A 26738-nucleotide genomic window follows, 5' to 3' on the forward strand; every position below is an offset into this window, starting at 1 on the left:
AGAAACCCCACCTATCCGGTCATAGGATATCAAACTTTATTATCTTACAAACAAGTTTTAAAAAAAATGCAAGATGGGACATTCACAGTTATATCAATGTGTAAAAAAAAATAAAAGTAAAGAGACCAAAGATTAAATAACATTTGAAGGTACTTATGCAACCTAGCCTGTACCCTCCCTTCCACAATACAACATTAGAAGGTGTTTAAGTGGGTCATTAAAATGGTGCTCAGCACACCCAGAACTAAAACTAATCAATAGCTTTAATCCAGACTTTGATGAGCTGAATCCAAGGTTCTGGTCAATTTCATTTTAACTCTTGTCTACTGAGGAAATAAACTGAAACGCAAAACTATTGAATTTAACAAATCTCCATAAAAATAAAAAAAACATCCTGAATTAGTAGAGTCAACCACATGTTGACAGTAAGGCTGGTTTCCCAGACCCAGATTAAAGGCTCTACTCCTGAACTAAACATAATCATAGTGAATGGAACATCTCCAGCTTAATCTGGGTCCAGGGTAAACTGTCTATGGAGGTGTCAGAACAAGCCCCAGTCCATCCAACCAGAAACGGACTGGCCATGGGGCAGATCCGGCAAATGCCAGATTTGGACTGGTCCATCTTTAACTTAGTCTAAATTGGGGTTGTGTGCTGAATTATTATAATTTGGCCAATACTGGGCAATTCAAGTGTGGGAAATGGGCCAGTGTGTTAGAAATGCCTGGTCCAAGTCGACCAAGAACGTCCATCTTGTTCCTCAGCTCAAATTCCCAACAACTAGCCTGGGTTCGAGCAGTGAGTCCCAACATTCAGTCACCTGCAGAGAGAGAGAAAGACACACTGAAAAAGGGATTCTATTCAATTCTATGGGAGTGACATCACAAACACATCCCCATGGTAACCGGAAAACCACAACATTCCGAATTCTGCACATACAGCTGTTTTATTGGAACATATTTAACCCCCATTATGCCTGGTTTAAAGTATCCCAACAGGTTTCTCTTTTCAACTAAACGATTATAAGGGACATTCATTGGACAATGAACAGCTTGCCTCAACATGTGGGTGATGGGGTTAAAATGCAGTCAGGGACAATAGAGAGGGGGTCAAAGCTCATCCATACAGTGTCACACAGCCAGTACAAGAGGTGAGAAGAGGCCTGTTTAGTGAAGAGAGGGTGGTCAATGGAACCAAAACAACATTCAAAGGTTAAGCCCCCCCCCAGAGTGTTACGCCAGACCCTGGCTCTGACATACAATCTGATAATACAGTATTGTAGAAATGAAGTCTAAATTTTGATGAATGTGCGCAGTTCAATTGTGCATGCAGGCAGGGTCTGTGAAATAACTCTGTACAGTAACAGTATTTTATATCTTACCCTGGAGCCCCGGGACACAGCGTTCTCCACACTGATTCTATTGGTTTTATTCATGTATATATAAACGTACAGTAACAGTATTTTATATCTTACCCTGGAGCCCTGGGACACAGCGTTCTCCACACTGATTCTATTGGTTTTATTCATGTATATATATATATATAAACGTATAGTAACAGTATTTTATATCTTACCCTGGAGCCCCGGGACACAGCGTACTCTACACTGATTCTATTGGTTTTATTCATGTATATATAAACGTACAGTAACAGTATTTTATATCTTACCCTGGAGCCCCGGGACACAGCGTACTCCACACTGATTCTATTGGTTTTATTCATGTATATATATATATATATATATATATAAACGTACAGTAACAGTATTTTATATCTTACCCTGGAGCCCCGGGACACAGCGTACTCCACACTGATTCTATTGGTTTTATTCATGTATATATATATATATAAACGTACAGTAACAGTATTTTATATCATACCCTGGAGCCCTGGGACACAGCGTACTCCACACTGATTCTATTGGTTTTATTCATGTATATATATATATAAACGTACAGTAACAGTATTTTATATCTTACCCTGGAGCCCCGGGACACAGCGTACTCCACACTGATTCTATTGGTTTTATTCATGTATATATAAACGTACAGTAACAGTATTTTATATCTTACCCTGGAGCCCTGGGACACAGCGTACTCCACACTGATTCTATTGGTTTTATTCATGTATATATATATATATAAACGTATAGTAACAGTATTTTATATCTTACCCTGGAGCCCCGGGACACAGCGTACTCCACACTGATTCTATTGGTTTTATTCATGTATATATAAACGTACAGTAACAGTATTTTATATCTTACCCTGGAGCCCTGGGACACAGCGTACTCCACACTGATTCTATTGGTTTTATTCATGTATATATAAACGTACAGTAACAGTATTTTATGTCTTACCCTGGAGCCCTGGGACACAGCGTACTCTACACTGATTCTATTGGTTTTATTCATGTATATATAAACGTACAGTAACAGTATTTTATATCTTACCCTGGAGCCCTGGGACACAGCGTTCTCCACACTGATTCTATTGGTTTTATTCATGTATATATAAACGTACAGTAACAGTATTTTATATCTTACCCTGGAGCCCTGGGACACAGCGTTCTCCACACTGATTCTATTGGTTTTATTCATGTATATATATATATATATAAACGTACAGTAACAGTATTTTATATCTTACCCTGGAGCCCTGGGACACAGCGTTCTCCACACTGATTCTATTGGTTTTATTCATGTATATATATATATATAAACGTACAGTAACAGTATTTTATATCTTACCCTGGAGCCCCGGGACACAGCGTACTCTACACTGATTCTATTGGTTTTATTCATGTATATATAAACGTACAGTAACAGTATTTTATATCTTACCCTGGAGCCCTGGGACACAGCGTACTCTACACTGATTCTATTGGTTTTATTCATGTATATATATATATATAAACGTACAGTAACAGTATTTTATATCTTACCCTGGAGCCCCGGGACACAGCGTTCTCCACACTGATTCTATTGGTTTTATTCATGTATATATAAACGTACAGTAACAGTATTTTATGTCTTACCCTGGAGCCCTGGGACACAGCGTACTCTACACTGATTCTATTGGTTTTATTCATGTATATATAAACGTACAGTAACAGTATTTTATGTCTTACCCTGGAGCCCTGGGACACAGCGTACCCTACACTGATTCTATTGGTTTTATTCATGTATATATAAACGTATAGTAACAGTATTTTATATCTTACCCTGGAGCCCTGGGACACAGCGTACTCTACACTGATTCTATTGGTTTTATTCATGTATATATAAACGTACAGTAACAGTATTTTATGTCTTACCCTGGAGCCCTGGGACACAGCGTACTCTACACTGATTCTATTGGTTTTATTCATGTATATATAAACGTACAGTAACAGTATTTTATGTCTTACCCTGGAGCCCTGGGACACAGCGTACCCTACACTGATTCTATTGGTTTTATTCATGTATATATAAACGTACAGTAACAGTATTTTATATCTTACCCTGGAGCCCTGGGACACAGCGTTCTCCACACTGATTCTATTGGTTTTATTCATGTATATATAAACGTACAGTAACAGTATTTTATATCTTACCCTGGAGCCCTGGGACACAGCGTTCTCCACACTGATTCTATTGGTTTTATTCATGTATATATAAACGTATAGTAACAGTATTTTATATCTTACCCTGGAGCCCCGGGACACAGCGTACTCCACACTGATTCTATTGGTTTTATTCATGTATATATATATATATAAACGTACAGTAACAGTATTTTATATCTTACCCTGGAGCCCTGGGACACAGCGTTCTCCACACTGATTCTATTGGTTTTATTCATGTATATATAAACGTACAGTAACAGTATTTTATATCTTACCCTGGAGCCCCGGGACACAGCGTACTCTACACTGATTCTATTGGTTTTATTCATGTATATATATATAAACGTACAGTAACAGTATTTTATATCTTACCCTGGAGCCCTGGGACACAGCGTTCTCCACACTGATTCTATTGGTTTTATTCATGTATATATATATATATATATAAACGTATAGTAACAGTATTTTATATCTTACCCTGGAGCCCCGGGACACAGCGTACTCTACACTGATTCTATTGGTTTTATTCATTATATATATATATATATATATAAACGTACAGTAACAGTATTTTATATCTTACCCTGGAGCCCTGGGACACAGCGTACTCTACACTGATTCTATTGGTTTTATTCATGTATATATAAACGTACAGTAACAGTATTTTATATCATACCCTGGAGCCCTGGGACACAGCGTACTCTACACTGATTCTATTGGTTTTATTCATGTATATATAAACGTACAGTAACAGTATTTTATATCTTACCCTGGAGCCCTGGGACACAGCGTACTCTACACTGATTCTATTGGTTTTATTCATGTATATATATATATATATATATAAACGTATAGTAACAGTATTTTATATCTTACCCTGGAGCCCTGGGACACAGCGTACTCTACACTGATTCTATTGGTTTTATTCATGTATATATATATATATATATATATATATATATAAACGTATAGTAACAGTATTTTATATCTTACCCTGGAGCCCTGGGACACAGCGTACTCTACACTGATTCTATTGGTTTTATTCATGTATATATAAACGTACAGTAACAGTATTTTATATCTTACCCTGGAGCCCTGGGACACAGCGTACTCTACACTGATTCTATTGGTTTTATTCATGTATATATAAACGTACAGTAACAGTATTTTATATCTTACCCTGGAGCCCTGGGACACAGCGTACCCTACACTGATTCTATTGGTTTTATTCATGTATATATAAACGTATAGTAACAGTATTTTATGTCTTACCCTGGAGCCCTGGGACACAGCGTTCTCCACACTGATTCTATTGGTTTTATTCATGTATATATAAACGTACAGTAACAGTATTTTATATCTTACCCTGGAGCCCTGGGACACAGCGTTCTCCACACTGATTCTATTGGTTTTATTCATGTATATATATATATAAACGTACAGTAACAGTGTTTTATATCTTACCCTGGAGCCCTGGGACACAGCGTACCCTACACTGATTCTATTGGTTTTATTCATGTATATATAAACGTACAGTAACAGTATTTTATATCTTACCCTGGAGCCCTGGGACACAGCGTACCCTACACTGATTCTATTGGTTTTATTCATGTATATATATATAAATAAACGTACAGTAACAGTATTTTATATCTTACCCTGGAGCCCTGGGACACAGCGTACTCTACACTGATTCTATTGGTTTTATTCATGTATATATAAACGTACAGTAACAGTATTTTATATCTTACCCTGGAGCCCCGGGACACAGCGTACTCCACACTGATTCTATTGGTTTTATTCATGTATATATATATAAATAAACGTACAGTAACAGTATTTTATATCTTACCCTGGAGCCCTGGGACACAGCGTACTCTACACTGATTCTATTGGTTTTATTCATGTATATATAAACGTACAGTAACAGTATTTTATATCTTACCCTGGAGCCCTGGGACACAGCGTACTCTACACTGATTCTATTGGTTTTATTCATGTATATATAAACGTACAGTAACAGTATTTTATATCTTACCCTGGAGCCCTGGGACACAGCGTACTCTACACTGATTCTATTGGTTTTATTCATGTATATATAAACGTACAGTAACAGTATTTTATATCTTACCCTGGAGCCCTGGGACACAGCGTTCTCTACACTGATTCTATTGGTTTTATTCATGTATATATATATAAATAAACGTACAGTAACAGTATTTTATATCTTACCCTGGAGCCCTGGGACACAGCGTACTCTACACTGATTCTATTGGTTTTATTCATGTATATATAAACGTACAGTAACAGTATTTTATGTCTTACCCTGGATCCCTGGGACACAGCGTTCTCCACACTGATTCTATTGGTTTTATTCATGTATATATAAACGTACAGTAACAGTATTTTATATCTTACCCTGGAGCCCTGGGACACAGCGTACTCCACACTGATTCTATTGGTTTTATTCATGTATATATAAACGTACAGTAACAGTATTTTATATCTTACCCTGGAGCCCTGGGACACAGCGTACTCTACACTGATTCTATTGGTTTTATTCATGTATATATATATATATATAAACGTACAGTAACAGTATTTTATATCTTACCCTGGAGCCCTGGGACACAGCGTTCTCCACACTGATTCTATTGGTTTTATTCATGTATATATAAACGTACAGTAACAGTATTTTATATCTTACCCTGGAGCCCTGGGACACAGCGTTCTCCACACTGATTCTATTGGTTTTATTCATGTATATATAAACGTACAGTAACAGTATTTTATATCTTACCCTGGAGCCCTGGGACACAGCGTACCCTACACTGATTCTATTGGTTTTATTCATGTATATATAAACGTACAGTAACAGTATTTTATATCATACCCTGGAGCCCTGGGACACAGCGTACTCCACACTGATTCTATTGGTTTTATTCATGTATATATAAACGTACAGTAACAGTATTTTATATCTTACCCTGGAGCCCTGGGACACAGCGTACTCCACACTGATTCTATTGGTTTTATTCATGTATATATATATATATATATATATATAAACGTACAGTAACAGTATTTTATATCTTACCCTGGAGCCCCGGGACACAGCGTTCTCCACACTGATTCTATTGGTTTTATTCATGTATATATAAACGTACAGTAACAGTATTTTATATCTTACCCTGGAGCCCTGGGACACAGCGTACTCTACACTGATTCTATTGGTTTTATTCATGTATATATATATATATATATATATATATAAACGTATAGTAACAGTATTTTATATCTTACCCTGGAGCCCTGGGACACAGCGTACTCTACACTGATTCTATTGGTTTTATTCATGTATATATAAACGTACAGTAACAGTATTTTATATCATACCCTGGAGCCCTGGGACACAGCGTTCTCCACACTGATTCTATTGGTTTTATTCATGTATATATATATAAATAAACGTACAGTAACAGTATTTTATATCATACCCTGGAGCCCCGGGACACAGCGTTCTCCACACTGATTCTATTGGTTTTATTCATGTATATATAAACGTACAGTAACAGTATTTTATATCTTACCCTGGAGCCCTGGGACACAGCGTACTCTACACTGATTCTATTGGTTTTATTCATGTATATATAAACGTACAGTAACAGTATTTTATATCTTACCCTGGAGCCCTGGGACACAGCGTACTCTACACTGATTCTATTGGTTTTATTCATGTATATATATATATATAAACGTACAGTAACAGTATTTTATATCTTACCCTGGAGCCCTGGGACACAGCGTTCTCCACACTGATTCTATTGGTTTTATTCATGTATATATAAACGTACAGTAACAGTATTTTATATCATACCCTGGAGCCCTGGGACACAGCGTACTCTACACTGATTCTATTGGTTTTATTCATGTATATATATATATATAAACGTACAGTAACAGTATTTTATGTCTTACCCTGGAGCCCCGGGACACAGCGTACTCTACACTGATTCTATTGGTTTTATTCATGTATATATAAACGTACAGTAACAGTATTTTATATCTTACCCTGGAGCCCTGGGACACAGCGTACTCTACACTGATTCTATTGGTTTTATTCATGTATATATATATATATATATAAACGTACAGTAACAGTATTTTATATCTTACCCTGGAGCCCTGGGACACAGCGTTCTCCACACTGATTCTATTGGTTTTATTCATATATATATATAAACGTACAGTAACAGTATTTTATATCTTACCCTGGAGCCCCGGGACACAGCGTTCTCCACACTGATTCTATTGGTTTTATTCATGTATATATAAACGTACAGTAACAGTATTTTATATCTTACCCTGGAGCCCTGGGACACAGCGTTCTCCACACTGATTCTATTGGTTTTATTCATGTATATATAAACGTACAGTAACAGTATTTTATATCTTACCCTGGAGCCCTGGGACACAGCGTACTCTACACTGATTCTATTGGTTTTATTCATGTATATATATATATATAAACGTACAGTAACAGTATTTTATGTCTTACCCTGGAGCCCTGGGACACAGCGTACCCTACACTGATTCTATTGGTTTTATTCATGTATATATAAACGTACAGTAACAGTATTTTATGTCTTACCCTGGAGCCCCGGGACACAGCGTACTCTACACTGATTCTATTGGTTTTATTCATGTATATATATATATATATAAACGTACAGTAACAGTATTTTATGTCTTACCCTGGAGCCCTGGGACACAGCGTACCCTACACTGATTCTATTGGTTTTATTCATGTATATATAAACGTACAGTAACAGTATTTTATATCTTACCCTGGAGCCCTGGGACACAGCGTTCTCCACACTGATTCTATTGGTTTTATTCATGTATATATAAACGTACAGTAACAGTATTTTATGTCTTACCCTGGAGCCCCGGGACACAGCGTACTCTACACTGATTCTATTGGTTTTATTCATGTATATATAAACGTACAGTAACAGTATTTTATGTCTTACCCTGGAGCCCCGGGACACAGCGTTCTCCACACTGATTCTATTGGTTTTATTCATGTATATATAAACGTACAGTAACAGTATTTTATATCTTACCCTGGAGCCCTGGGACACAGCGTACTCTACACTGATTCTATTGGTTTTATTCATGTATATATATATATAAACGTACAGTACCAGTATTTTATGTCTTACCCAGGAGCCCTGGGACACAGCGTACTCTACACTGATTCTATTGGTTTTATTCATGTATATATAAACGTACAGTAACAGTATTTTATATCTTACCCTGGAGCCCTGGGACACAGCGTTCTCTACACTGATTCTATTGGTTTTATTCATGTATATATATATAAACGTACAGTAACAGTATTTTATATCTTACCCTGGAGCCCCGGGACACAGCGTACTCCACACTGATTCTATTGGTTTTATTCATGTATATATAAACGTACAGTAACAGTATTTTATATCTTACCCTGGAGCCCTGGGACACAGCGTACCCTACACTGATTCTATTGGTTTTATTCATGTATATATAAACGTACAGTACCAGTATTTTATATCTTACCCTGGAGCCCCGGGACACAGCGTTCTCTACACTGATTCTATTGGTTTTATTCATGTATATATATAAATGTACAGTAACAGTATTTTATATCTTACCCTGGAGCCCCGGGACACAGCGTACTCCACACTGATTCTATTGGTTTTATTCATGTATATATAAACGTACAGTACCAGTATTTTATGTCTTACCCTGGAGCCCTGGGACACAGCGTTCTCCACACTGATTCTATTGGTTTTATTCATGTATATATAAACGTACAGTAACAGTATTTTATATCTTACCCTGGAGCCCTGGGACACAGCGTACCCTACACTGATTCTATTGGTTTTATTCATGTATATATAAACGTACAGTACCAGTATTTTATGTCTTACCCTGGAGCCCTGGGACACAGCGTTCTCCACACTGATTCTATTGGTTTTATTCATGTATATATAAACGTACAGTACCAGTATTTTATGTCTTACCCTGGAGCCCTGGGACACAGCGTTCTCCACACTGATTCTATTGGTTTTATTCATGTATATATAAACGTACAGTAACAGTATTTTATATCTTACCCTGGAGCCCTGGGACACAGCGTACTCTACACTGATTCTATTGGTTTTATTCATGTATATATATATATATATATAAACGTACAGTAACAGTATTTTATATCTTACCCTGGAGCCCTGGGACACAGCGTACCCCACACTGATTCTATTGGTTTTATTCATGTATATATAAATGTACAGTAACAGTATTTTATATCTTACCCTGGAGCCCTGGGACACAGCGTACTCCACACTGATTCTATTGGTTTTATTCATGTATATATAAATGTACAGTAACAGTATTTTATATCTTACCCTGGAGCCCTGGGACACAGCGTTCTCTACACTGATTCTATTGGTTTTATTCATGTATATATATATATATATATATATATAAACGTACAGTAACAGTATTTTATATCTTACCCTGGAGCCCTGGGACACAGCGTACTCTACACTGATTCTATTGGTTTTATTCATGTATATATATATATATATAAACGTACAGTAACAGTATTTTATATCTTACCCTGGAGCCCCGGGACACAGCGTACTCCACACTGATTCTATTGGTTTTATTCATGTATATATAAACGTACAGTAACAGTATTTTATGTCTTACCCTGGAGCCCTGGGACACAGCGTTCTCCACACTGATTCTATTGGTTTTATTCATGTATATATAAACGTACAGTAACAGTATTTTATATCTTACCCTGGAGCCCTGGGACACAGCGTACTCCACACTGATTCTATTGGTTTTATTCATGTATATATATATATATATATATATATAAATAAACGTATAGTAACAGTATTTTATATCTTACCCTGGAGCCCTGGGACACAGCGTACTCCACACTGATTCTATTGGTTTTATTCATGTATATATATATATATATATATATATATATATATATATATATATAAACGTACAGTAACAGTATTTTATATCTTACCCTGGAGCCCTGGGACACAGCGTACTCTACACTGATTCTATTGGTTTTATTCATGTATATATAAATGTACAGTAACAGTATTTTATGTCTTACCCTGGAGCCCTGGGACACAGCGTACTCTACACTGATTCTATTGGTTTTATTCATGTATATATAAATGTACAGTAACAGTATTTTATGTCTTACCCTGGAGCCCCGGGACACAGCGTACTCCACACTGATTCTATTGGTTTTATTCATGTATATATATATATATAAACGTACAGTAACAGTATTTTATATCTTACCCTGGAGCCCTGGGACACAGCGTACCCAACACTGATTCTATTGGTTTTATTCATGTATATATAAACGTACAGTAACAGTATTTTATGTCTTACCCTGGAGCCCCGGGACACAGCGTACTCCACACTGATTCTATTGGTTTTATTCATGTATATATAAACGTACAGTAACAGTATTTTATATCTTACCCTGGAGCCCTGGGACACAGCGTACCCTACACTGATTCTATTGGTTTTATTCATGTATATATATATATATATATATATATATATATATATATAAACGTATAGTAACAGTATTTTATATCTTACCCTGGAGCCCTGGGACACAGCGTACTCCACACTGATTCTATTGGTTTTATTCATGTATATATATATATATATAAACGTATAGTAACAGTATTTTATATCTTACCCTGGAGCCCTGGGACACAGCGTACTCTACACTGATTCTATTGGTTTTATTCATGTATATATATATATATATATAAACGTATAGTAACAGTATTTTATATCTTACCCTGGAGCCCTGGGACACAGCGTACCCTACACTGATTCTATTGGTTTTATTCATGTATATATAAACGTACAGTAACAGTATTTTATATCATACCCTGGAGCCCCGGGACACAGCGTACTCTACACTGATTCTATTGGTTTTATTCATGTATATATATATATATATATAAACGTACAGTAACAGTATTTTATATCATACCCTGGAGCCCTGGGACACAGCGTACTCTACACTGATTCTATTGGTTTTATTCATGTATATATAAACGTACAGTAACAGTATTTTATATCTTACCCTGGAGCCCTGGGACACAGCGTACCCTACACTGATTCTATTGGTTTTATTCATGTATATATATATATATATATATATATATATATATATATATATAAACGTACAGTAACAGTATTTTATATCTTACCCTGGAGCCCTGGGACACAGCGTACCCTACACTGATTCTATTGGTTTTATTCATGTATATATAAACGTACAGTAACAGTATTTTATATCTTACCCTGGAGCCCTGGGACACAGCGTACTCTACACTGATTCTATTGGTTTTATTCATGTATATATAAACGTACAGTAACAGTATTTTATATCTTACCCTGGAGCCCTGGGACACAGCGTACCCTACACTGATTCTATTGGTTTTATTCATGTATATATAAACGTATAGTAACAGTATTTTATATCTTACCCTGGAGCCCTGGGACACAGCGTTCTCCACACTGATTCTATTGGTTTTATTCATGTATATATATATATATATATATATAAACGTACAGTAACAGTATTTTATGTCTTACCCTGGAGCCCCGGGACACAGCGTTCTCCACACTGATTCTATTGGTTTTATTCATGTATATATATATATAAACGTACAGTAACAGTATTTTATGTCTTACCCAGGAGCCCTGGGACACAGCGTACTCTACACTGATTCTATTGGTTTTATTCATGTATATATATATATATAAACGTACAGTAAAAGTATTTTATATCTTACCCTGGAGCCCCGGGACACAGCGTACCCTACACTGATTCTATTGGTTTTATTCATGTATATATAAACGTACAGTAACAGTATTTTATATCTTACCCAGGAGCCCTGGGACACAGCGTACCCTACACTGATTCTATTGGTTTTATTCATGTATATATAAACGTACAGTAACAGTATTTTATATCTTACCCTGGAGCCCTGGGACACAGCGTACCCCACACTGATTCTATTGGTTTTATTCATGTATATATATATATATATATATATATATATATATATATATATATATATATATATATATATATATATATATATATATATATATAAACGTACAGTAACAGTATTTTATATCTTACCCTGGAGCCCTGGGACACAGCGTTCTCCACACTGATTCTATTGGTTTTATTCATGTATATATAAACGTACAGTAACAGTATTTTATGTCTTACCCTGGAGCCCCGGGACACAGCGTTCTCCACACTGATTCTATTGGTTTTATTCATGTATATATAAACGTACAGTAACAGTATTTTATATCTTACCCTGGAGCCCTGGGACACAGCGTACTCTACACTGATTCTATTGGTTTTATTCATGTATATATATATATATAAACGTACAGTAACAGTATTTTATATCTTACCCTGGAGCCCCGGGACACAGCGTACTCTACACTGATTCTATTGGTTTTATTCATGTATATATATATATAAACGTACAGTAACAGTATTTTATGTCTTACCCAGGAGCCCTGGGACACAGCGTACTCTACACTGATTCTATTGGTTTTATTCATGTATATATAAACGTATAGTAACAGTATTTTATATCTTACCCTGGAGCCCCGGGACACAGCGTACTCTACACTGATTCTATTGGTTTTATTCATGTATATATAAACGTACAGTAACAGTATTTTATATCTTACCCTGGAGCCCTGGGACACAGCGTACTCTACACTGATTCTATTGGTTTTATTCATGTATATATATATATATAAACGTACAGTAACAGTATTTTATATCTTACCCTGGAGCCCTGGGACACAGCGTACTCTACACTGATTCTATTGGTTTTATTCATATATATATATATATATATATATAAACGTACAGTAACAGTATTTTATATCTTACCCAGGAGCCCCGGGACACAGCGTACTCTACACTGATTCTATTGGTTTTATTCATGTATATATAAACGTACAGTAACAGTATTTTATATCTTACCCAGGAGCCCTGGGACACAGCGTACTCTACACTGATTCTATTGGTTTTATTCATGTATATATAAACGTACAGTAACAGTATTTTATATCTTACCCTGGAGCCCTGGGACACAGCGTACTCTACACTGATTCTATTGGTTTTATTCATGTATATATATATAGAAACGTACAGTAACAGTATTTTATATCTTACCCTGGAGCCCCGGGACACAGCGTACTCTACACTGATTCTATTGGTTTCATTCATGTATATATAAACGTACAGTAACAGTATTTTATATCTTACCCTGGAGCCCTGGGACACAGCGTACTCTACACTGATTCTATTGGTTTTATTCATGTATATATATATATAAACGTACAGTACCAGTATTTTATGTCTTACCCTGGAGCCCTGGGACACAGCGTACTCTACACTGATTCTATTGGTTTTATTCATGTATATATAAACGTACAGTAACAGTATTTTATATCTTACCCAGGAGCCCTGGGACACAGCGTACTCCACACTGATTCTATTGGTTTTATTCATGTATATATATATATAAACGTACAGTACCAGTATTTTATGTCTTACCCTGGAGCCCTGGGACACAGCGTACTCCACACTGATTCTATTGGTTTTATTCATGTATATATAAACGTACAGTAACAGTATTTTATATCTTACCCTGGAGCCCTGGGACACAGCGTACTCTACACTGATTCTATTGGTTTTATTCATGTATATATAAACGTACAGTAACAGTATTTTATATCTTACCCTGGAGCCCTGGGACACAGCGTACTCTACACTGATTCTATTGGTTTTATTCATGTATATATATATATATATATATATATATATATATATATAAACGTATAGTAACAGTATTTTATATCTTACCCTGGAGCCCTGGGACACAGCGTACTCCACACTGATTCTATTGGTTTTATTCATGTATATATATATATAAATAAACGTACAGTAACAGTATTTTATATCTTACCCTGGAGCCCTGGGACACAGCGTACCCTACACTGATTCTATTGGTTTTATTCATGTATATATAAACGTACAGTAACAGTATTTTATATCTTACCCTGGAGCCCTGGGACACAGCGTACTCCACACTGATTCTATTGGTTTTATTCATGTATATATAAACGTACAGTAACAGTATTTTATATCTTACCCTGGAGCCCCGGGACACAGCGTACTCTACACTGATTCTATTGGTTTTATTCATGTATATATAAACGTACAGTAACAGTATTTTATATCTTACCCTGGAGCCCCGGGACACAGCGTACTCCACACTGATTCTATTGGTTTTATTCATGTATATATAAACGTACAGTAACAGTATTTTATATCTTACCCTGGAGCCCTGGGACACAGCGCACTCTACACTGATTCTATTGGTTTTATTCATGTATATATATATATAAATAAACGTACAGTAACAGTATTTTATATCTTACCCTGGAGCCCTGGGACACAGCGTACCCTACACTGATTCTATTGGTTTTATTCATGTATATATAAACGTACAGTAACAGTATTTTATATCTTACCCTGGAGCCCTGGGACACAGCGTACTCTACACTGATTCTATTGGTTTTATTCATGTATATATATATAAACGTACAGTAACAGTATTTTATATCTTACCCTGGAGCCCTGGGACACAGCGTACTCTACACTGATTCTATTGGTTTTATTCATGTATATATATATATATATATAAATAAACGTACAGTAACAGTATTTTATATCTTACCCTGGAGCCCTGGGACACAGCGTACTCTACACTGATTCTATTGGTTTTATTCATGTATATATAAACGTACAGTAACAGTATTTTATATCTTACCCTGGAGCCCCGGGACACAGCGTTCTCTACACTGATTCTATTGGTTTTATTCATGTATATATAAACGTACAGTAACAGTATTTTATATCTTACCCTGGAGCCCCGGGACACAGCGTACTCTACACTGATTCTATTGGTTTTATTCATGTATATATAAACGTACAGTAACAGTATTTTATATCTTACCCTGGAGCCCTGGGACACAGCGTTCTCCACACTGATTCTATTGGTTTTATTCATGTATATATATATATATATATAAACGTACAGTAACAGTATTTTATATCATACCCTGGAGCCCTGGGACACAGCGTACTCTACACTGATTCTATTGGTTTTATTCATGTATATATATATAAACGTATAGTAACAGTATTTTATATCTTACCCTGGAGCCCCGGGACACAGCGTTCTCCACACTGATTCTATTGGTTTTATTCATGTATATATATATATATATATATATATATAAACGTATAGTAACAGTATTTTATATCTTACCCTGGAGCCCTGGGACACAGCGTACCCTACACTGATTCTATTGGTTTTATTCATGTATATATAAACGTACAGTAACAGTATTTTATGTCTTACCCTGGAGCCCTGGGACACAGCGTTCTCCACACTGATTCTATTGGTTTTATTCATGTATATATAAACGTACAGTAACAGTATTTTATGTCTTACCCTGGAGCCCTGGGACACAGCGTACTCCACACTGATTCTATTGGTTTTATTCATGTATATATAAACGTACAGTAACAGTATTTTATATCTTACCCTGGAGCCCTGGGACACAGCGTTCTCCACACTGATTCTATTGGTTTTATTCATGTATATATAAACGTACAGTAACAGTATTTTATATCTTACCCTGGAGCCCCGGGACACAGCGTACTCTACACTGATTCTATTGGTTTTATTCATGTATATATAAACGTATAGTAACAGTATTTTATATCTTACCCTGGAGCCCTGGGACACAGCGTTCTCCACACTGATTCTATTGGTTTTATTCATGTATATATAAACGTACAGTAACAGTATTTTATATCTTACCCTGGAGCCCTGGGACACAGCGTTCTCCACACTGATTCTATTGGTTTTATTCATGTATATATATATATATATATATAAACGTACAGTAACAGTATTTTATATCTTACCCTGGAGCCCCGGGACACAGCGTTCTCCACACTGATTCTATTGGTTTTATTCATGTATATATAAACGTACAGTAACAGTATTTTATATCTTACCCTGGAGCCCTGGGACACAGCGTACTCTACACTGATTCTATTGGTTTTATTCATGTATATATATATATATAAACGTACAGTACCAGTATTTTATATCTTACCCTGGAGCCCCGGGACACAGCGTACTCTACACTGATTCTATTGGTTTTATTCATGTATATATATATATATAAACGTACAGTAACAGTATTTTATATCTTACCCTGGAGCCCTGGGACACAGCGTACTCTACACTGATTCTATTGGTTTTATTCATGTATATATAAACGTACAGTAACAGTATTTTATATCTTACCCTGGAGCCCTGGGACACAGCGTTCTCCACACTGATTCTATTGGTTTTATTCATGTATATATATATATATATATATATAAACGTACAGTAACAGTATTTTATATCTTACCCTGGAGCCCTGGGACACAGCGTACTCCACACTGATTCTATTGGTTTTATTCATGTATATATAAACGTACAGTAACAGTATTTTATATCTTACCCTGGAGCCCTGGGACACAGCGTACTCTACACTGATTCTATTGGTTTTATTCATGTATATATAAACGTACAGTAACAGTATTTTATATCTTACCCTGGAGCCCTGGGACACAGCGTTCTCCACACTGATTCTATTGGTTTTATTCATGTATATATAAACGTATACTAACAGTATTTTATATCTTACCCTGGAGCCCTGGGACACAGCGTACTCCACACTGATTCTATTGGTTTTATTCATGTATATATAAACGTACAGTACCAGTATTTTATATCTTACCCTGGAGCCCTGGGACACAGCGTTCTCCACACTGATTCTATTGGTTTTATTCATGTATATATATATAAACGTATAGTAACAGTATTTTATATCTTACCCTGGAGCCCTGGGACACAGCGTACTCCACACTGATTCTATTGGTTTTATTCATGTATATATATATATATATATAAACGTACAGTAACAGTATTTTATATCTTACCCTGGAGCCCTGGGACACAGCGTACTCTACACTGATTCTATTGGTTTTATTCATGTATATATATATATATAAACGTACAGTAACAGTATTTTATATCATACCCTGGAGCCCTGGGACACAGCGTTCTCCACACTGATTCTATTGGTTTTATTCATGTATATATAAACGTACAGTAACAGTATTTTATATCTTACCCTGGAGCCCTGGGACACAGCGTTCTCCACACTGATTCTATTGGTTTTATTCATGTATATATAAACGTACAGTAACAGTATTTTATATCTTACCCTGGAGCCCTGGGACACAGCGTACTCCACACTGATTCTATTGGTTTTATTCATGTATATATAAACGTACAGTAACAGTATTTTATATCTTACCCTGGAGCCCCGGGACACAGCGTACTCCACACTGATTCTATTGGTTTTATTCATGTATATATATATATATATATATATAAACGTACAGTAACAGTATTTTATATCTTACCCTGGAGCCCTGGGACACAGCGTACTCTACACTGATTCTATTGGTTTTATTCATGTATATATAAACGTACAGTACCAGTATTTTATGTCTTACCCTGGAGCCCCGGGACACAGCGTACTCCACACTGATTCTATTGGTTTTATTCATGTATATATATATATATATATATAAATAAACGTACAGTAACAGTATTTTATATCTTACCCAGGAGCCCTGGGACACAGCGTACTCCACACTGATTCTATTGGTTTTATTCATGTATATATATATATATATAAATAAACGTACAGTAACAGTATTTTATATCTTACCCAGGAGCCCTGGGACACAGCGTACTCTACACTGATTCTATTGGTTTTATTCATGTATATATAAACGTACAGTAACAGTATTTTATGTCTTACCCTGGAGCCCCGGGACACAGCGTACTCTACACTCTCGGATCCGTCGGCGTTCTGATACACCAGGTCAAACTTCCCCGGCTCCACCGGCGCTGAGGGGCAGACGGACATGTTAAGGTTGGTCCATTTTGGTCAGGTCCAGCAATGACAGGTAGTGCCAGGTGAGGGGCAGACAATGACAGGTAGTGACAGGTGAGAGGCAGACAATGACAGGTAGTGCCAGGTAAGGGGCAGACAATGACAGGTAGTGACAGGTGAGGGGCAGACAATGACAGGTAGTGCCAGGTGAGGGGCAGACAGTGCCAGGTGAGGGGCAGACAATGACAGGTAGTGCCAGGTAAGGGGCAGACAGTGACAGGTAGTGCCAGGTGAGGGGCAGACAATGACAGGTAGTGCCAGGTGAGGGCCAGACAGTGACAGGTAGTGCCAGGTGAGGGGCAGACAATGACAGGTAGTGAGTGCCAGGTGAGGGGCAGACAATGACAGGTAGTGAGTGCCAGGTGAGGGGCAGACAATGACAGGTAGTGAGTGCCAGGTGAGGGGCAGACAATGACAGGTAGTGAGTGCCAGGTGAGGGGCAGACAGTGACAGGTAGTGCCAGGTGAGGGGCAGACAGTGACAGGTAGTGCCAGGTGAGGGGCAGACAGACATGTTAAGGTTGGTCCATCTTGATCCTACCTTGATAAGCAGAGAGCAGCCACCCATTTGGCCTTACCTTGATAAGCAGAGAGCAGTCATCTGTTTGGCCTTACCTTGATAAGCAGAGAGCAGCCATCCGCTTGGCCTTACCTTGATAAGCAGAGAGCAGCCACCTGTTTGGCCTTACCTTGATAAGCAGAGAGCAGCCACCTGTTTGGCCTTACCTTGATAAGCAGAGAGCAGCCACCTGTTTGGCCTTACCTTGATAAGCAGAGAGCAGCCACCTGTTTGGCCTTACCTTGATAAGCAGAGAGCAGCCATCCGCTTGGCCTTACCTTGATAAGCAGAGAGCAGCCACCTGTTTGGCCTTACCTTGATAAGCAGAGAGCAGCCACCTGTTTGGCCTTACCTTGATAAGCAGAGAGCAGCCACCTGTTTGGCCTTACCTTGATAAGCAGAGAGCAGCCACCTGTTTGGCCTTACCTTGATAAGCAGAGAGCAGCCACCTGTTTGGCCTTACCTTGATAAGCAGAGAGCAGCCACCCGTTTGGCCTTACCTTGATAAGCAGAGAGCAGCCACCCATTTGGCCTTACCTTGATAAGCAGAGCAGCTCTAGCTCAATCTGTTTGGCCTTACCTTGATAAGCAGAGAGCAGCTCTAGCTCAATCTGTTTGGTGCTGTGGTCGAAATGAATGATTTTCCCCTCCTGATAGACAAACGGAAAGACACACAGTGAGAAAGAACATTACCCAAATGAAACCAATTACATTTTTAAATATGTAGCATATAAACATTTCTTAGCACATGTATTTAGTCCTAGTTCAGGACATAACAGCTGTTTCCCCTCATGTTACACCAGACACAGAGAGAAAAAACAGTTCCTAACCGTGTTCACACAGCTCTGTCTCCTCATGTTATACCAGACACAGAGAGAAAACAGTTCCTAACCCTGTTCACACAGCTCTGTCTCCTCAAGTTATACCAGACACACAGAGAGAAAACAGTTCCTAACCCTGTTCATACAGCTCTTTCTCCTCAAGTTATACCAGACACACAGAGAGAAAACAGTTCCTAACCCTGTTCATACAGCTCTGTCTCCTCATGTTATACCAGACAGAGGAGAGAAAACAGTTCCTAACCCTGTTCACACAGCTCTGTCTCCTCAAGTTATACCAGACACACAGAGAGAAAACAGTTCCTAACCCTGTTCATACAGCTCTTTCTCCTCAAGTTATACCAGACAGAGGAGAGAAAACAGCAAGTCTTTCAACTATTTTTACTTACTTTATACTCAGACACCTCTGGTGTGTAGTTCTCTGTCAGCTCCAGCAGCTGTGAACACACACACACACACACACACGACAGAGTGATAATGAGTTACATGGAGGTGTGTAGTACCTTAGCAACAGACAACTCTACAGTCATCTCTCACTCTTCTTCTATTTTAATTAAATAGATTTTATTCACATGGAAAACGGAGGGACTTACAGTGGCAAGAAAAATGTATGTGAACCCTTTGGAAGTCTGAAGTTCGCAAAAGAGCACCTGGATGTGCGACAGCTCTACTGGCAAAATATTCTGTGGATGAAACTAAAGTTGAGTTGTTTGGAAGGAACAGACATCACTATGTGTGGAGAAAAAAAGCCCAGCACACCAACATCAACACCTCATCCCAACTGTAAAGTATAGTGGAGGGAGCATCAAGGTTTGGGGCTGCTTTGCTGCCTCAGGGCCTGGACAGTTTGCTATCGTCGGCAGAAAAATGAATTCCCAAGACATTTTGCAGGAGAATATAAGGCTATCTGTACGCCAATTGAAGCTCAACAGAAGTTGGGTGATGAAACAGGACAACGACCCAAAACACAGAAGTAAAATCAACAACAGAACGGCTTCAACAGAAGAAAATACGCCTTCTGGAGTGGCCCAGTCAAGAGTCCTGACCTCAACCCGATTTGAGATGCTGTGGCATGACCTCGAGAGAGAGAGAGCGGTTTACACCAGACATCCCTTGAACATTGCTGAACTGAAGCGGTTTTGTAAAGAGGAATGGTCCAAAATTCCTCCTGACCGTTGTACAGGTCTGACCTACAACTACAGGACACATTTGGTTGAGGTTATTGCTGCCAAAGGAGGATCAACCAGTTATTAAATCCATACTTTTTCAATGTGGGTTCAATAAAGACATGAAAACCTATAATTGTTTTGTTATTAGTTTTAAGCAGCAGACTGTCTATTGTGACTTCGGTGAAGATCAGATAAAATGTGATGATGAATTAATACAGAAATCCAGGTAATTCCAAAGGGTTCACATATTTTCTCTTGCCATTGTACATCAGCAGCATCTTTAACTCTTTCCCTCCTCGTCCATGGAGAGTCGACTGAATTAGTACAGCTAGGAGTTTCCTGGTCACATGACCTGAGCAGGAAGAAGGCTCCAGTGTCTGAATGGAGTGACGCTATACACTAACTATGGTCTTCTTTCTACCAGTACACTAAGGCCCTTCCAGTTGAACCACTGGGAAACAGTGTTACTGAGTGGACCACCCTGGCTAGATAAAGACACATGACCTGAGTGAAGGTGAAACGCATTGCTTCCATCTGAACCCAGTGTATCAGACTGAGCTGTGTGGTGAGTACGGAACCGCCAGCAGGTCTATAAGAGGCGGGTTACCTCGACGGTCTATAAGAGGCGGGTTACCTCGACGGTCTATAAGAGGCGGGTTACCTCGACGGTCTATAAGAGGCGGGTTACCTCGACGGTCTATAAGAGGCGGGTTACCTCGACGGTCTATAAGAGGCGGGTTACCTCGACGGTCTATAAGAGGCGGGTTACCTCGACGGTCTATAAGAGGCGGGTTACCTCGACGGTCTATAAGAGGCGGGTTACCTCGACGGTCTATAAGAGGCGGGTTACCTCGACGGTCTATAAGAGGTGGGTTACCTCGACGGTCTATAAGAGGTGGGTTACCTCGACGGTCTATAAGAGGCGGGTTACCTCGACGGTCTATAAGAGGCGGGTTACCTCGACGGTCTATAAGAGGCGGGTTACCTCGACGGTCTATAAGAGGCGGGTTACCTCGACGGTCTATAAGAGGCGGGTTACCTCGACGGTCTATAAGAGGTGGGTTACCTCGACGGTCTATAAGAGGTGGGATAAGAGGTGGGTTACCTCGACGGTCTATAAGAGGTGGGTTACCTCTACGGTCTATAAGAGGTGGGTTACCTCTACGGTCTATAAGAGGCGGGTTACCTCGACGGTCTATAAGAGGTGGGTTACCTCGACGGTCTATAAGAGGTGGGTTACCTCGACGGTCTATAAGAGGTGGGTTAACTCGGTCTATAAGAGGTGGGTTACCTCGGCGATCTATAAGAGGTGGGTTACCTCGGCGATCTATAAGAGGTGGGTTACCTCGGCGATCTATAAGAGGTGGGTTACCTCGGCGATCTATAAGAGGTGGGTTACCTCGGCGATCTATAAGAGGTGGGTTACCTCGGCGATCTATAAGAGGTGGGTTACCTTGGCGATCTATAAGAGGTGGGTTACCTTGAAGGCGATCTTCTGTCCGTCCTGAGGGGGAGCAGCTAGGAGGGGCATCTCACTGTAGTCCCTCTTGGGGACACTCTCTGATGGGTTCTACAACACACACACACACACCTATAAATGTCATACCTCCCACATCTTCGTTGCAGCAGCAACAGAACAGAAGTAGGTTACAGAATGCCACAGGGTCGGTGTCGAGTCCATTTCAATTCAGGAAGTAAACTGAAATGCTAATTCCAGTTCTGTGCTTTTCAATGAGAATTTAAAAAAATAGAAAAATCTAAATGATTTGAATTGATCAACCCTGGAATACCGTGTAGCAGTCAGTTGACTTACCTGGAACACCACAGAGCTGTTATTCAGGGAGTCCTTCTGGTACGATGGTGGCTGAGGAGTCTGCTGTCGCTGTCCACCTTCATAGTTGAAATAAAACCCTGCATCTTCCCCTCTCCCTCCTTTACCCCCACGAGGACCCCTGTCCCACTCCCCACCTCTACCCCCACCACGAGGACCCCTGTCCCACTCCCCTCTAACCCCCCTACCTCCACCACCCCAACTCTGGCCTCCATCCCCTCTACCCCTAATCCCTCTACCCCCACCTCTCTCCGCACCCCTAGGGCTTCCCCTGCCTCTCCAGGTGGGTTGTGCTGCCATAGCAGGGACTATTCCCATCCCCAGGCCCGGTTGTTTGATAACCAGCTGGATCTCCTCCTCACTACTACTACTAGAGCATGGGCTCTCAGGCCTCCTGTGGGCCTTCTGCACTGCTGGGGTAGAGCCTGGCCCTGGAGCATTAGCTCTCTGGCCAGGGGATACAGAGGTCCTGGGACCTGAGGAAGGGAGGCTGGGCCTGGAGGGGGTGGTTTTGTCTCTAGGACCAGCTCCGGAGCCGGTGGGTGTAGTGGTAGGAGGAGTGGCAGCAGGTTTGGATAGAGGAGTTTGGTTTTTAACGGGAGGTTTGGCTGTGGTGGCTTTGCTAGAGGCATCGTCACCCGATGAGTCTGACGAGTCCGAATCAGATGATGAGGGAGGTGGGCGTGGTTTCTTAATGGGGACTCGGGGTTTAACTACAGGGGTGGCTTTAGATGTGACAGGGGGTGTAGAGCTAGCAGAGTGTGATTTGGGGGGTAGTTTCTGCATGGGGGTTTTACTGGGGGCCTCCTCCTCACTACTGCTTTCACTGGAATCAGAAGAGTCGTCCGTTTCCCCATTCGGGGTCTTTGCTGTGGCTTTACCGTTAACAGATACTGCTGTGGCTTTACCGTTAACAGATACTGCTGTGGCCGCTGGAGCCTTCTTGGTGTTTTTGTCCGCTTTGACTACAGTGGGAGAGGGTCCTGTGGATGAGGTGGGAGAGGGTCCTGTGGACGAGGTGGGAGGGGGTCCTGTGGACGAGGCAGTGGTTTTGGTCGACACCTTCTTATCTTTCTTCTTCTGTTTCTTCTTGTCTTCTTTCCTCCTCTCTTCAACCGCAGCCTGGTTGGAATCGGCCTCCTGACTCTCCTTTCTCTTCTTCTTTTTCTTCCACTCTTCACTCACTCGGTTCTGTGTGGGCTCCTCCTCCTCCTCCTCGGCAGCTCTCCTCCTCTTCTTGGACTTCACAGCAGATGTGTTCGGCTGACTTCCACTCGAAAGGGTTAGGGTGTCCACCTTGACTCTGTCAATCAACACAACACGGAGGGTTGTAACGGTAGATATTCTCAAAGTACTAGGGGTGGTGTGTGTGTGAAAACATATTGGCCTAGGCTAAGACCAGGCTTGGAGTGCAACCCCTCTATTGTTTTGTTGCGAGCCGGTGTAGCTAGCTACCTAGCTAGGCTGTATAACCAACCCAAATAAAATTGAATGAACCAACCACGTGGGTTAGATCACAGACTGAAATCCTAATGAAAGTTACAGCGCCATTAGCTCTTGTCCAAAGCACTAGCGCAGGTCTAGAGCTAAGCGTGGATCAGACTGGATAAAAACATGTCTGGCTGGGCGGGTGTGTGTGACGCACCTGATGCTGTCGTTATCTCGGACTACGTAGACGCTCTCTGTGTGCGGCAGGTAGCAGTCTTCAATGAACAGACTCAAAATGCTCCTGCGACTGAAGTCGAATTTTTCCCTGATCACGCTGGCTATGTCTGCTACCACCCGGCATTTGTTCAGATCCACGAGTACCCAGCACATGCGACAGTCGGATACCGAGGGCGGCGGGTAATCAAAATACAATCGCACCCGTATCACATTGGTATTGGAGGCTGCCATTGTTGCTGTGTGGAAGGAAATCTATCTCACACGCCGTTCAGAAAACTAGTTGCCTGCCTTTTGAAGAGTTGACTCGTTCAGTTACTGCCACCTGTTGGCACGGAAGGGAATTAAGCCAGCTAAATATTTCATTCAACTCTCCCTCATACCGGAAGCGCTAGCCGGTTCCCACTAGATAACACAGCCACAAAGTCAATTATACTCTAAAATCGTTGGTAGGGGTAGTTGAAAACATAAACAAACACAAGTCCGGTAAAGAGGCAGTCTTTATCAAACCGTAAAACCCTTAACAAAAGAACAATTACATGTTTTATTAACAAATAGCCTAACAATTTAATGAGCAGAACCTGGTAGTAGGCAACAGTAGGAGCCATTTTGGTCAACAACAAAACATTCTCATTATGGACAGATCTACATACTTTTAAAACGTCACACATAGCTGATGAGGTAGTGCATGTCAGTGTCGTGTGTAAGTTGACTATAGAATGTGAGACTAATGCTTCGAATAAAAAACTAAATCATGATGTAATGACAGGCAGCCTAGGATAAACATATCGCTTGAAAAACTCAGTAGCAACTCCTCCAACACCTGATTTTATCCCTTCACGTTTTTCCACATTGAGGAACCATCTCCATTCAACTCCAAAATTATATTAAACTTTTCTAGACTCTCTTCAGCGGACAGAGACCGCAAAGAAACCTGTAAATTGTAGTGAAGATACATGTTTCACGAACTGTGGTCCTTCCATAATTGTGCAACGCCATGCTTGTTGTTGTGATACACCAGAGTTTTTTTGGTGCTTTCAAGACAACTGGGAACCCAACACACACACACACACACACACACACACACACAAAATAGGACAAATAATGTCTGTGATCTTCAGGTCGGAAAGTCAGAGCTCTAGCAAGATGCCTGAGTTTCCGACTTTGAATTCGGAGTTGGATGACCTTTCAAAACTATTTTCCCCAGTCGGAGCTCGTTCTCCCCCCCCTTTTCCCCGAGTTGTCTTGAATGCACCGAAGTCTGAGATTTCTGAGTTCCCAGTTGTTTTGAATGCAGCATTTCTACCATCGTTCTTATTGTGCGCTAGCTCCCTACGTCATCACTACAAGCACCATTTGATTCACCAGATACTCTACATGCCCACGTGCTGATACACCAAGCACAGAGAGGGTCTGCTCGAAAAGCCAATGGAAAGCTAAGTGCCCACCCAGCCGAGCTCAGCGAGGAGAACGAGAGAGAGCAGGGTTGTACACCAAAGTTACATAGCCGAATTCAACACGTACATTCCAAAATGCTGACAAATATTGACATATAAATCGATTACAAATTACATGACCCTCCCCTGGACTAAATACAAGAAAATACTACACCCCCCCGCCTGACTGAAACTGAAAAAGCATGACCCTCCCCCATTTTCCTCCAGGTAACAATTGCTTAAATTTCGACCGCTACCTAACTAGTTGCTTAGCTGGCTAGTTGCATTCTTATAGATTTGTTTTTAAAAAATCTGGTTATTCGACCAACTGTAATGTGAAGCTGCTGTTTTCCTTCCTCCTATTGGATTGTTACAAAACTTGACT

General features: G+C 39.7%; 1 protein-coding gene across 1 annotated transcript; it reads right to left on the minus strand.

The window, feature by feature from the left end:
• Nucleotides 1–17: 17 nt before the first annotated feature.
• LOC110538885 (coilin) lies at nt 18–25251 on the minus strand. The gene is made up of 7 exons (XM_036939415.1): nt 24901–25251; nt 23238–24558; nt 22905–22994; nt 20645–20692; nt 19997–20066; nt 18724–18812; nt 18–820 (listed from the first exon to the last, which is right to left on the minus strand). The coding sequence occupies exons 1-7, from the start codon at nt 25149–25151 to the stop codon at nt 761–763; spliced, it is 1929 nt and encodes a 642-aa protein (XP_036795310.1). The 5' UTR covers nt 25152–25251; the 3' UTR covers nt 18–760.
• Between the last annotated feature and the right edge of the window lie 1487 nt (nt 25252–26738).

Source organism: Oncorhynchus mykiss, chromosome 12 (assembly GCF_013265735.2).
Source record: "Oncorhynchus mykiss isolate Arlee chromosome 12, USDA_OmykA_1.1, whole genome shotgun sequence".
Taxonomy (NCBI): domain Eukaryota; kingdom Metazoa; phylum Chordata; class Actinopteri; order Salmoniformes; family Salmonidae; genus Oncorhynchus; species Oncorhynchus mykiss.